This window comes from Mirounga leonina, unplaced genomic scaffold (assembly GCF_011800145.1).
Source record: "Mirounga leonina isolate KUSES-001 unplaced genomic scaffold, KU_Mleo_1.0 Mir_94, whole genome shotgun sequence".
Taxonomy (NCBI): domain Eukaryota; kingdom Metazoa; phylum Chordata; class Mammalia; order Carnivora; family Phocidae; genus Mirounga; species Mirounga leonina.
Genome location: NW_023270855.1, coordinates 44104477 through 44118287, shown reverse-complemented (window position 1 = coordinate 44118287; position 13811 = coordinate 44104477). Strand labels below are relative to the sequence as shown.

The window sequence follows — 13811 nt, the reverse complement described above, 5'->3', positions numbered from 1 at the left end:
AGGGAGGAGGGTCAGAGGGAGAAGCAGACTCCCTGCCGAGCAGGGAGCCCGATGCGGGACTCGATCCCGGGACTCCAGGATCATGACCCGAGCCGAAGGCAGTCACTTAACCAGCTGAGCCACCCAGGCGCCCGTGACGCCCACTTTTAAAGACAGAACCCTTAACTACTGCCAAGAATTTTTATAATGCCAGAAAAGATTCCTTCTGACACCATTCTTGGTTCTTTAAGAGAAGCAACCAGTTGTCCAGTTCTTTGTATAAATTGTCCTTGTCCCCCCCGCCTCCCTGGTTAGTAGAGGGGAATGCTCTGAGAGTGCAGGTTGAAACTGGGCATTTCCCCCACATTAAAAAGAATTATCACAGCGAGTCAGCATGCAGCAAAAGGCATCTGTGTCCTGCCACACTTCAGGCACATTGTGGGTGAAGTTCATTTAAGGGTCTCTTCCGCCAAGACAGTGTTAGCCAGGGAGCAAAATGCATTCTGAGGTCCCCATTGCCAAGTGGACTTTGGAAGCCCAGCCTGTTGTTTGTCCTATTCTGGCAGCTTCCCGCAGGTCGAGAGGGGCCTCAAAGGTTAGTGACGCACCAGAGGGAACGAGGAGGTTAGAGAGCTGAGCCTTCAGAGGAAGAAGGGAGAGCGCACGAAGCCTCCAGCTTACCTCTGTGGCTGCAGCATGTGAGGTGTGGCGTTGGCCTTGGGGGGAAGCAGGCCTTGGGCACTGGCAGGCCCACACCTTTCCTGCAGGTGTCACACACACGGGCACACACTCAAACCAGTGGTTCTTCGATTTTAGCATGCATTGGAATCATATTTCGAAAACACCAACCGCTGGGCTTGACCCTAGTGCTTCTGATTCTGGAGATCCGGGATGGGCCCTGAGAATGTACATTTTTGAGCAAGCCCCCAGGTGATGCTGGTCCTGTGGCTCCAGGGACCACACTTTGAGATGCACTGACTTAATAGGAAAACAGTTTGATGTCACCTAGCAAGGGGGTTGGAGGTAGGCAGTTCTGCAGGGAGGTAATTTGGTCACTTGCTGATGTCACCAAGTCTTCTCTCTCCTGCCCTGCATGTGTGGGCTCTGTCCTGGTTCCAGGACAGCTTCTTACCTCTCCAGGCATCAGAACAAGATCAAATGACACTAAGAGGAAGAAGGTTTGTGGGACTTTCTCTACTTTGTGTTTGAAAACAGTAGCAATAGGGCGCCTGAGTGACTTAGTTGGTTAAGCGTCCTACTCCCGATTTCTGTTCAGGTCATGATCTTGGGGTCCTGGGATTGAGCCCCACGTCGGGCTCTGCGCTTGGCAGGGAGTGCACTTGGGGATTCTCTCCCTCTGCCCCTCCTGCTGTGCTAGTGCATGCGGTCTTTCTCTCTCTCTCTCTCTCTCAAATAAATAAATCTTAAAAAAAAAACCCAGCAACAACAGCAACAAAGAAGCTTTGCTTATGCTTGGATTTGGAATGATCAGCGGTTGAGTCATAGCTTCTGGATTATCATGCCTCTGAGTGAAAGCTGCTTAGGAGGAGGCACTTGGGAGGCAGAACTTAAGAGGTTTTCTGAGCTCTGCCATTTCCATGTGGAATTAACTTTGATCCTTCTGTGGACCAGCTGCTTCCTAAATCTGGGATGAAGCCTGGCGTGGCCCTGCCTGCTTCACATCATTTCCTGCAAAGAACTGCAAAAGAGCCCTCCAGATTCTCCTCAGGAGGGTTATGCCCAGGAGAAGATCCTGTTTGGCTCCCTCCTGTTGATACATTTACCTTGATTTGCCTTTCCCACCCCGTCCTCTCTTGACCTTGGTCCAAGCGAAACCCTGACGAGTGTGTGCTGTGCGATGTGATCACATAGGGACCCTCAGCTTGATGTGTTCCTCTCCTTTCCACTGTCCAACCCGTCCCCATAATCCCTGCTGAGTCCCGGCCTCTTCCTTTCTGCCTCCAGATCCTGCAGGCCCTCGGGAAGTCCTACCACCCCGGCTGCTTCCGCTGTGTCATCTGCAACGAGTGTTTGGACGGGGTGCCCTTCACCGTGGACTCCGAGAACAAGATCTACTGTGTCCGAGATTACCACAAGTAAGGAGGGATAGGGTGCAGAGGGGCTGCAGGCCCGAGCCACATTGATCTCACCGAGCGAAGGAGAGACACCCGCTGAGGTGCACCCGCAGGCTCTGCTTGAATCCTGAGTCCACAGTCCGGCAAAGGCTTCGTGGTTTAAATGGTGTAGCAGGGGCCTCGGAAAGTCAGCTGACTCCAGTGCAGATAGGGACTGGTAACAGAATCATGTTTCCTGGAAAATCAGAACCCAAATCCCTATAATCAGATCCCGGTTAGGCCTCAGGAAGCCTCTGCCAAGCCCAGTGGCTCCAGCTTGACCTGACTTCACAAGGCAGCGACTCAGGGCTGGTCGCCACCACCCTCGGTCTGCCCAGGCCTGTGCTGGGCACCATGAGGGGAGTGAACAGGTTGGTCTCTGTCCCTAGTAGAGTGAGAGGGTCTAGCTAGGCTTGTTACCACTGGGGAATAATCTCGAAGTGCTACTAAAACACCTCCCAGAGAATGAGCCAGACTGTCTTTTTTTAATAAAGATTTTATTTATTTGAGAGAGAGAGAGAGAGAGAGCGCACGCAAGCAGGGGGAGCAGGAGAGGGAGAAGCAGATTCCCCACTGAGCAGGGAGCCCGATGCGGGGCTCAATCCCGGGACCCCAAGATCACGACCTGAGCAACAGGCAGATGCTTCACTGACTGAACCACCCAGGTCCCCCAAGCCAGGCTGTCTTGATTCGAGGGCTGGGGGTGGGGGTGGGGGGCAGGGTTCACTTGAAGAGGGATGGGTGGGAGGCCAGCCGTGAGGAAGGCTTAGTGTGGGCTCCAGGACCTGCCTCCTAGAAACAGCACAATATGCATTTTATTGCCTCTTTGCTTCTCCTGGCAGGGTGCTGGCCCCCAAGTGTGCAGCCTGTGGGCTTCCCATCCTTCCACCTGAGGTAAGAAGCTTTTTCAGGCCTGTTCCTGGCGTCTTCCATGACACGAATATCTCCCTGGGATCATCTACAAGATCTGTGTCTTGTCCTTACGCCTTTGACAAAATCCTTCTGAAATCTCACTTCTGACCTTAATAGTGTCCTCACCAAGAAGCCCCTTTCTTCTTGGCTGGCTTCCCCAGCCAATTGCCCTTCGTGTGCCCTATTCGTCCCTATAATCGGGTCAAACTCCCTGACTTGATAGTGACTCCCAGATTAGAAGATGAGCAGAAATCTTGCCTTTCATTCATTTTTTTTTTTTAAATCACTCTCCATGTAGGTGGTTTTTTTCAGTGTTGACTCTGACATTCCAGAAGGTAGAACTGCTGTCCCTCCTCCTTCCTCTCTCATCAGTTAAAAGTTGGGTCCCCCAGCTGGCCTCTTGTTCTTCCTTTCATTCTGTCCAGGGCTCAGATGAGACCATCCGTGTCGTGTCCATGGACAGAGACTACCATGTGGAGTGCTACCACTGTGAGGTAGGCCCCTCCCTGCCCAGATGCCCAAAAGTACAAGAGAAGAGCATCCCCGGGTTGACTGGGGCCTGAGATGGTCAGCAAGGTCTGGTCAAGGGCTGCCCTCCAGGTCAAGGGGTGAAGCCTGCCTTGTAGGGGAGGTTGGAGGACACACACATGTTTGGGACGTAAAGATCATTGCTGTTTCCTCCACGTTGGTTAACTGCCAAGTCCTGAAACCATTGCAGTTGGCTCCCTGAGGCCACAGAGTGGGCGGCTCACGGGGACCACGGGTTTCACATGCCACATTGTCAGGCAGCTGTGTGATCTGGGGAACAGACACCCTCCCCTCCGGCTTATAGGCTGTTCTATCTGCCAAGAACCCCTTTCTGAGCTGACCCCTGGAAATCATGAAGAAATCCGCCCCTCCTTGGAAACAGGCATGGGTGGTGTGAAGGTGGATGGGGACCCATCTGCCCCCTCTTTACCTTGTGTCATGCCCGGGCGGGTGCTCCATGGCTATCAGGCAGGCCTGGGGTCACCTCTCCCCGCCCCTCGTGAAGGTTGCGCACACTTTAAGCATCCGTGGGGTTTCAGCCAGAATTAAGTGGATTCACCCAAGGAAGGACAGTAGATTTATTTCGTGACGCTGTGGGTGGGGTGAATGGGAGAGGGGTGGGGGTGAAGGGAGGAGCTCACTGCTAGCACCAGGCGCCGGAGAGCAAGGGGCCATCTGCTCACTACAGTCTTCGCTCTGCATTCAGGCCAGCGCTGGCCCATAGAAACCCAAGAGCCACGGGTCCAAGTCACGAGTGTCATTTTGTTTTCTAGTAGTCACATTAAAAAAATAAAGCAAAACGGATGGGATTCATTCTTTTAATATTTTATTCAACCCGTGTATCCAGTTTTCTTTCAATATGTGTAACCAGTATGAGGGATCTCTCATGAACGATCTTATTTTCATTGTTTGCCCTGAGTCTTGGAGGTACAGCATAGGGATCCACCGACGTCCCATTTCCGTTCCGACCAGCCCCGGTTCAAGTGCGCGTTGGGGGCGTGTGTCATGCTTTCACTCGGCAGGACTGCCCGGTTCCGCGCCGGCATTCGCTGCCCGCACAGTCCGCTCTGCTGGTCTCCGGGACGTCGGCCTTTGGGTCAGTCTTGCAGTCCTTTCTGTGCTGTCCTGCTACCACTGGGCCTTTTTGCCTCCCCTAGGACTGTGGTCTGGAGCTCAATGATGAAGACGGTCACCGCTGCTACCCCCTGGAGGACCACCTGTTCTGTCACTCCTGCCATGTCAAGAGACTGGAGCAAAGCCCCTCGTCTGCAGCTCTTCACCAGCACCGCTTCTAGCCGGAGCCGCTCCCAGGCATCCCGTGGGAGATGACAAGACATCTGCCTGTTAGTTCCAGCGGCCCCCGGGGCGGAGCCGGGGGGGGGGGAGGGGAGAGGGGTTAGGCAGGTAAGTCTCTGCATATACGCCTGGGGTGCCTTTCCTTGAACCAGGGAGCTGAGCCCTACCTGTGTGGCATGTGTATTTTCCAAGTGCCTTTCTGCACCGCCACGCCCTGTCACATTACTCAGGAAGACACTCCAGCCATGTGTGGCATGTGATAGGGGATCGCATCCGTGCAGCCGAAGGCACTCTCCAGCCCCTCTCGGATGGAAAGGGTCGCAGTGAGCATGTTTCACAATATCCTCTGAAGACAGATCTCAGCTGCCGATCCATGCAGCCCTCCCCTGTCCCTTGGGAAAATTCCCACCTCCAGACGCTATCCGCCCCCCCCCCGCATGCACGTACACAACATGATTTAAGACTGCATCCAGACACGTGCGTGCGCACACACACACACACACACACAGCATTATTTAAGACTTCCTGCCACCCCAGAGACTCAGTTCTTCTTTCGAATAGTTGCACATTTTCATTGCATTATGGCAAGAGGGAAGCTCTCGCAGGTGCTATCTTAGGAAGAATTTGCTTACTAAACCAGAGCCAAGTTTTGAAATGAGTGAGCCAGGCAGGGTTTCCTCCTGGTACACTGACCGCGTTTTGTGTGCCCCTGCAAATCTTCACTCCCTTAACGGCAGCTGGGAGCCCGATGGAGATTTGCCCTGTTCCAGCAAAGTGTGCTTTGGGCCGAGGGCTTGGTGCAGGCCCCAGGCCCCCTTTGCCCAGCTGTTTACACTGTTTCTCTCCGGAGCTCTCGAGAGTCTGCGACTCCGGAGTCACTCCCACAAAGGCAAGTCTCAGGATCCCACGTGGGGACATCTCTGTGCCTGTTTTAGCTTCTTTAATGAACCACGGGGTTTGGGCCGTCCTGCCCACCTGCTGAGAGCTAGCCCCTTTCTCCACGGGGGAGAGAGAGAGAGAGAGAGAGAGAGAGAGAGAGAGAGAGTGTGTGTGTGTGTGTGTGTGTGTGTGTGTGTGTGTGATCTCTAAGCAGCACAGGAGGGGGTGCTTCTGGATAGATGAGTGTTTTCACCTCGCACGGCTCTCCCTCACCCAATTCTGGGCACAGGCAGTGACGTGGGAAGAGACCCGTATAAGGTACACTGCTCTTGTCTGGGTTTTCTTCTTGTTTTTAATCGTCCTCCCCCGTTCTCAGTCTTCCACACACACAAAATACCTCACAGATAAGAGCTTCGCCAAACCGCAGATGAGGCATTTGGCCATTGCACTGACCTCCCAGGCCTCCGTCGGGGCGTGCGGAGTCTCTGCCTCCACGCGGGCCAGACAGCAGCCGCTCCGGGCTCGGGCTGCCAGTGGGTCGGAGGGCACGTGGGTGTTACTGCCCTGATGCAGTTCATCAGGCAGGTCCCCCCGGGGTGGGAGGGCCACGCACCGGCCGGAGTTCAAGGCCGCCTGTGCACTCAGGAAGCACGGTTGGCCCAGCCTGTCACACACTCCCGAGGCCGGACGTCCGTATCCCTGGTATTCCAATGAAAAGATGGTGTAACAGAAAAATAAAGAAGAAGGCTGGCTGGCATTTGCCCTCTCAGCCCATGGGGAGGGCCCGCCGGAGGGCAGGGGCCGGCCTGGGAGTATGGCACTGGTGTCGGCTGTCTGCCTCGTCACCTCACCCCCAGGGCAGCGGGGGGCCACGGAGGGTGGGCGGGGGGGCGGAGCCCAAGGCACGTGGGACTCGCAGACTTGTCAGTGGGCCCGGCTCCCGACTCGAGGCCGCGCTTTGATTCATTGGGTAGCAGCTGCTCTAAGATGTACAGAATTGGCCCCGAGAGTTGTCTCCTGTTGTTACATTCACACTGTTAGACGGCCAGATGTCATTTCAGCCCAGGCTATGGGCTTTCGTCGATTCCGTGGCACAGGCCAAGCCTCCAGAAGCCCGTGGATACGTGCGGCCGGGGGAGTGAACCCTGGGGCTGAACCCCTCTCTTCCCGGAGTCCCCAGCTCGGCTCTGGCAAGGCTGACCGGGGCGGGGCGGGGGGGGGTGTCTTCACTTGGCTTTGCCAACCGAGAAACGTTTCTGGCCTTGCTGACCCACCTTTGCTGCCCTTGCGAGTCCAGCAAAAGTGCAGAAAATTGCCCGAGAGCAACTGTCAGAAACGGATTTGTTTGCAAATTGGGCAACTAGTTTTTAAAAAAATCTGTGATTAATTTTTTAAATGATATGTTTTAAGTGGCCTTGATGGAGGTGATTCAGATAATCTGCAAATACGGTGTTTTCTACTGTTGAGGAAAGAACAATAAGAGACTTTCCAGAAGCCCAAGAAATCGGGGCGGCGAGTTGTAGGAATCTCGCGCCAGTTCTGTTTCTCAGGCTCTGGCGCTAAAGTCACAAGGGAGATGGGTCACCTGCGTGGTATCTTAGACATTCTGTAAGCTGTTAGCCAAACAGAATTGTAATGGGGTTGTATTTATAGGCACCTAGAAAGGAGACACAAGGACCCGGTAGACCAGGAGGAATTCGTTTCTTTTAAAAGGTAGAGCGGATAGCCCTTCCTGAGTTCCCTAGATAGCTCTTGGACTTAGATAAACAAGGAGAATTAAGGTCTGATGGCAGACCCCAAGGCCAGCCTCCAGTCTTCCCCCCTACCCCGCCTCATTTGGCCCATAGTTTTTCCCTCCCCCCAGCGAGGACTATTCAAAAGCTGCCAGGGGGGTCTGAGGAAAGCCAATGACCTGGTTTGGCCTGCCCTTCTCTCTCTGATGTTCTCCCACCTGCGGCTGGGGAAAGAGTGACGCGGTCACCTCTCACCGTGGGAGGGCATTACGCCCTGTCTGGGTCATTGCCCGTACATGGCAACAGGACTTCCCACTTCTCCGTGGTCAGTGCTCGAGTGAGAGCCTCTTTCGGCCGAGTCCACTGAGGTGGGGCCACCAACCACGTGTGCAGGACTTGACCCCACACCAGCCTTGTTGCAGGACGCACTCGTTGCAACGCTGTCTGCCAGGAAACCCAAGTTCTTTGTAGTCTCCTCCGTGCCAGGAATCAGTTCTCATTTCCAGGTTATTTGAAGTCAGTCTTAAAAGGAGTAGAATACAATGAGTAAAATATATTAGCTATCGTTCTGAGCCGGAACTGGACAGATGTGGGAAATTTCTGTATAGTGTGTGAAAATTTCACCGTGCAGGGAAATTATTTTTCTCTGTATCTCTTCTTTTCCTATAAAAATTATTCAAAATTGTACTGTTACTATAAATTCTTCCAGCTATTGTTACTACAGAATTACTCAGAATTGTACTGTTGCTATAAGATTATTCAAAATATCATGCCAATAAACTGCATCAATTTGTAGACGATTAAAGTGCTCTCCAACACAATGATGCTTATTGGGTTTTCTTCTGTGTGTGTGGAAGTAAGCAGACAGTGCTTCTCGCTAACTGGATTTGGTCTTCTCTTAGAGCTCTGGATCCTTAAGGGAACACACGGGTGTCAAAACTACAAAAGGTTGGGCGCCTGGGTGGCTCAGTTGGTTAGGCGACTGCCTTCGGCTCAGGTCATGATCCTGGAGTCCCTGGATCGAGTCCCGCGTCGGGCTCCCCGCTCGGCGGGGAGTCTGCTTCTCCCTCTGACCCTCCCCCCTCTCATGTGCTCTCTCTCATTCTCTCTCTCAAATAAATAAATAAAATCTTAAAAAAAAAAAAAACTACAAAAGGTCCCAGATTTTATCCTCCTTGCCAGCTAATAAGGTAGCACGTCATGGTTTCATGGAACGTGGCGGAAGTTATGAGACTCCTAGGTCAGAGACGAAAGGACGGGTGAATGCAGCACCAGCCAGGAGCACTTTATCAGCATTTTATCAGCATTTGAGGTTTTAATCAGCATTTACACTGACTCCCTGAGCTGTCGTCCCTCTAGGGTCCCATGAAGAGGTGCCCATACTTACAGTGGGCTGCATGACAAGAGGACACCCGAGCCTAGGGAACCTCAGTCTTACAATGATGGGTAAGCCTGCCTGAGTGTTGTTCCAGAGAGAGACTCTGTGTCTGCCACCCGAGACATCCTAGAAAAGACAGTCTGGAACTAAGGCAGTCTAGCTCACAGGATGTGCTGGAACGTGAGTGACCCCTGGAGAATCATTTTCCAAGAATTGGCAGTTCCTTCCCCCGGGTCCTTAACACTGAGACACGAGGTCGTGCTGCAGGGGTGGTCACTCCGTCTCCTTTTGTGTATGTTGTTTTTTTTCTAAGGAGTTTCTGATCAAAGAATCCCAGAGGTGAGTGGCCCTCTGGATTTGAGGCCAGCACGCACAGGAGGGCGGCGCTTGCAGAATGAGGGGGGCTGAGTGTGTGCTTGGAGTCCCTGGGGTAGGAGAGGGGGTCCGGGGGCTCGCCTTTCACTGCTCAGTCCAGGGGCTGCTTCAGGCTTCAGGTTAGTTCTAGTGGCTGCCAGGGACCTGGGAAAGCGAAGCATGAGGATACTGACAGCGGTGGTGTCTTACTGGAAAATAAAACCTCTTTTTACGTGATGAGAGAGCACGTATACTGATTTCACAAATCAGTTTTCCTAGGACCCTGATGCCACAAGGGATGAGACCACAGTCAGGGGAAAAGGTGGCCTGGGCCGAGGTACGCCGGTGCCCCAGCTTTGGGAGGTGGTGATGAGGCCCTGATTTGCAGTGTTTGCTGGTTTCTATGATGTACGTCTTCCCCTCATGGCCAATTTCGGGTGATCCGCGTGACATCTTTGAACCTGGTCGTGGGACGAGATGGCACGGTCAGGAGCAGACGCTAGCCAGCTCAGGCCTTTGGGCCATTTGGGGCTGAAGCAGTGGGGAAATCTGCTTTGGTCTTAAGTTCCCTGATTAAGGCAGTAACAACAGTGGCAGCTGACATTCCATTGTGTGCTCACCATGTACTAGGTACTATTCTTGGGGCCCTATTCCTTATAATCTTTTAGTTTATGGACAAAGGGAGAGAGTGAAGCAGGCCCCCCGCTGAGCAGGGAGCCCGACGCGGGGCTCGATCCCAGGACCCTGGGATCATGACCTGAGCCGGAGGCAGACGCTTAACCGACTGAGCCACCCAGGCGCCCCTTGGTTTCTTATTGCTTCTGGGACAAATAACCAAATTTAGTGGCTTAAAACAACACACATCCCATGGTTCTGGAGAAACGGGTCTTCTAGAGGTCATATCAGGGTGTCAGCAGAGCCAAGTTCCTTCTGGAGGCTCTAGGGGAGAATCTGTCCTTTGCCCTTTTCCAGCTTCTAGAGGCCACCCGCACTCCCTTGGCTTGTGGCTCTGTCTCTGAAGTCTGTTGTCACACCTCCCCTCTCTCTTCCCCTCCTGCTGCTTTCTTGTAAGGATTCATGTGATTACTCTAGGCATGCCCATGTGGTCTTGGATAATCCCCGTCTCGTCTCCGGACCCTTAACTAATCACATCTGCAAAATCTCTTACTTTGTGGGATAAGTTATTCAGGGGTTCTGGGGATTAGACCATGGACATCTTGATGGGGGAGTACTACTCGGCTCACTACAGAGTCCAACAAACTTTTTAGGTGGGATTATTAGGTGCATTTTCTTCAAGCATTGCTAAAAGTGGGGTTCACATTTTCCCTGGGTTAAAAACCGAAGTGCTTCATATATGAAAGTGATTTGGACCTTGGATTCTGGGTGTAAAATCAGAATAGGCCATACTCTGCGGCAGGGGTGGGAATAAGCCAGTGGTCTGGTCCAGAAGAAGGTTCCAGGTATGTGACTGCTGCAAATGTAACACTTTTAGGAGAAGCCCTGGTTACCTAAGGCACTCCCATCACCTGGTTATACATGCGTCCCTCCAACTGATCCAAGCCCACAAGGACAGGTGGCTGTGGGCCCTGAGTGACCTGGCCCACAAGCAGGCTGGTGATAGAGGGGAAGTGAGGAAATGCACCCAATTTGGAGACTTGGCAGGAAGGCAACCCCACAACAGACTAACGGATCAAAATATGTAAGAGCTACATTTGGGCCACACTCCCCTCTAGAAGCATGGACATAGGGTGCCTGGGTGGCTCAGTTGGTTAAGCGACTGCCTTCGGCTCAGGTCATGATCCTGGAGTCCCTGGATCGAGTCCCGCATCGGGCTCCCTGCTCAGCGGGGACTCTGCTTCTCCCTCTGACCCTCCCCCCTCTCATGTGCTTGCTCTCTCTCATTCTCTCTCTCTCAAATAAATAAATAAAATCTTAAAAAAAAAAAAAAGAGTCTCTTAAAAAAAAAAATAGAAGCATGGACATAAAAGCAGGCTGCAGAGATCATTTGTATAGTGCCAACAAACCTCATCTGCAGCTAGGATTGCTTCCATGGGAAGCCCCTTGGCAGATTTCGTAAAAAATCTATATTTGTATTCACATAGGTAACATAATTTCACTACAGGAAAAACGTGGCTAAAGGTGTCCACTCATATTACTTATCCTTGCCTGATTTCTTATCCTGAACATTGTTCTCCTTAGATCGGATTTTGGCTCGTTAGGCATTGAAAAGCCCCAGAAGAATGTGTTTCTGCCTGGATTAGTTTCCATTTTCCATTCTCACTGAGCGTTCATAAAAGCCTTGGCCTGTATTACGCAACTGGCAAAGAAGGTTCAACCTTTGTGTCTCTTTGTTCTGCTGTGAATAGACCTTCTACATGGTGACATGTTTAGAGTCCGGGCAGGAGCTCTCTGCAGGGTGGTGGCTGTTCCACTAGAAGCATTCTTTTCTTAAAGCCTTAAGAGGTAGGCTGCAACTTATATCCCCATTTTATTAAAGGAGAGGAAACCTCCAAGAGCCCACAGCTGGTGAGTTGAAGCATCATCAGGACTTAGAGATCTTCTGACTGAAGGCTGAGGTGCACACGTGATTGTCATTCATGCCCAGATCCGGAATCACCGAGTCCACTCACGTGGTCACCCTCTGGTGCGCAGTAAGCTCAAGGCCAGGATGGCTTTGGGGTCGAGAGCCCAGACTCAAGTTCTAACTCAGGCTCCACCACTTAATTGCTCAATAACCTTAAGCAAATTTAGTTCCCACACATGTGAAAATGGAGATAACTGAACTTGCTTTATAGGATTGTTGTAGGATTGATTGAATTAGTCCAAGCAAAGAGTTTAGAGCCCTTAATCACTCAAGAAGAGTGATAGGCTTTAAGACTTAGTTGATCTTCCCACTGGGAGGACCAAAAAATAAATTACAAGCGGATTAAATGGGAAAAGCAATAGAAACACAAAAAAAATTTTGAAAAGAACACATATGCCATAGAAGATACCATAAAGTGAAATATTGGCAAATGGGAATATATAGTAGTGAAAATTACATTAGGTTCAAAAATATTGAAGGAAAAGGTAAATGATAAACTGGGAGAAGACTGCATTGTGTTTGAGAGCCAAAGAATTAATATCCTTTATATATTAAAAAATCTAACAGACCTAAGAAAAACAATACATATACATCAAGAGAATAGATGCATCAAGTAATATATGTAAAACGAAGTTCCGTTTTTCTATTATGAAAATTGCAAAGAAATCATAATGCAACCTATAATACTCAGTGTTGGTTAGCAAGCGAGAAAACAGATGCTGTTAATGGAAGTGTGTTGGTTTTATTTTTTTTGGAGGGCAATTTGAAAATATGTTCCAAGTCTCTTGGGCGCCTGGATGGCTCAGTTGGTTAAGCGACTGCCTTCAGCTCAGGTCTTGATCCTGGAGTCCCAGGATCGAGTCCCACATCGGGCTCCCTGCTCGGCAGGGAGTCTGCTTCTCCCTCTGACCCTCCCCCCTCTCATGTGCTCTCTCTCAAATAAATAAATAAAATCTTAAAAAAGAAGAAAAAAAGAAAATATGTTCCAAGTCTCAAAATGTCCACCTGATCATTCCACATCTAGAAATTTATAAGACACATCAGAAATAATCCAACACAGCATTATCTTTAAAAAGTGTTAAATTGACAACCCAAATTCCCAACAAGAGGGTAATGCTTGAAATTGTCTAGTTCTTGGATGGGGTAGCTTCAAAGTATATTTAATGACCTTAAATCTCAGACAGAAAGCTAAGGGGACAAAATGGGAACACAAAGACATTTCTAGTACAACCCCAAATTTGGAAAAATATGTGGGCAGGTATATCCATATTAAAAAGCCTGGAAGCAAAAATATCGAAAAGGGAAAAAAAAAATTTATTAATAGCAATGATCTCGGGATGGGAACTCACATTATTTTTATCCCAAATAGTTTTCTGTATTTCACAAATTTTCAGTGAAAAGGAGGAAAAAGAATGTCATATTGGAAAGATTAATTGATCGATGCCCGATGTCCTGGCCAGTCCAAGGGTTCGAGTCCGCTTTCCTTCGCAGAGGTTTCGTGACTTTGGAGGTCTTCGAGCCAGGCATAATCTAATACGCCAGATAACCTGGGGGTGATCTCACCGTAAAAACACGCATGTTTTAGGGCATCCCAGGGAAACCTGAGGGCCAGGCGGCCTTTGCACGAGGAGCCCTCCGAGGACAGGGCTGCGGGGGAGCCCACGACGTCCCGGGAAACGGGCTGCGCCGCTATTCTCGTCACTACGGGGCTCCCTGCCCCAGGGAAGAAGGCCAGACCCGCTGCCTGGAATCCGCTTCGGTGTCATCAGGTGGCCAACCTCCGGCCATAGCGCGCCCCCCCCGTTCCAAACGGCCACCTTTTCAGGGGTGTCTTCCTGTATGTACCCCATCTATCGGGACGCCTGCATCATCACAGGAAGCTCTGCAATTTTACAGACCACCTCACACAACTCCGGGTGCCAGACACAGCTGAAAAGATAACATTTCAGGCAAAGTGGCGGTAAAATTCAAGATATTTAACCTTCACACTCTAGTCAGAGTCCTTTCCAGGGAGACCCTGTAACATCAAAGCAGACGGGGCAAAAAGCACGCCT

General features: G+C 51.1%; 1 protein-coding gene across 1 annotated transcript in view; it reads left to right on the top strand.

The window, feature by feature from the left end:
* Positions 1 to 8262, top strand: part of LIMD1 (LIM domains containing 1) — a 69566-nt gene extending 61304 nt beyond the window's left edge. Inside the window, exons 5-8 of the mRNA XM_034998398.1 lie at positions 1945 to 2075; positions 2936 to 2987; positions 3431 to 3499; positions 4691 to 8262. Coding sequence (XP_034854289.1) covers positions 1945 to 2075; positions 2936 to 2987; positions 3431 to 3499; positions 4691 to 4828 — 390 coding nt within the window. The 3' untranslated portion in view covers positions 4829 to 8262. The remainder of the gene's footprint in view (positions 1 to 1944; positions 2076 to 2935; positions 2988 to 3430; positions 3500 to 4690) is intronic.
* The last annotated feature ends 5549 nt before the right edge of the window (positions 8263 to 13811 follow it).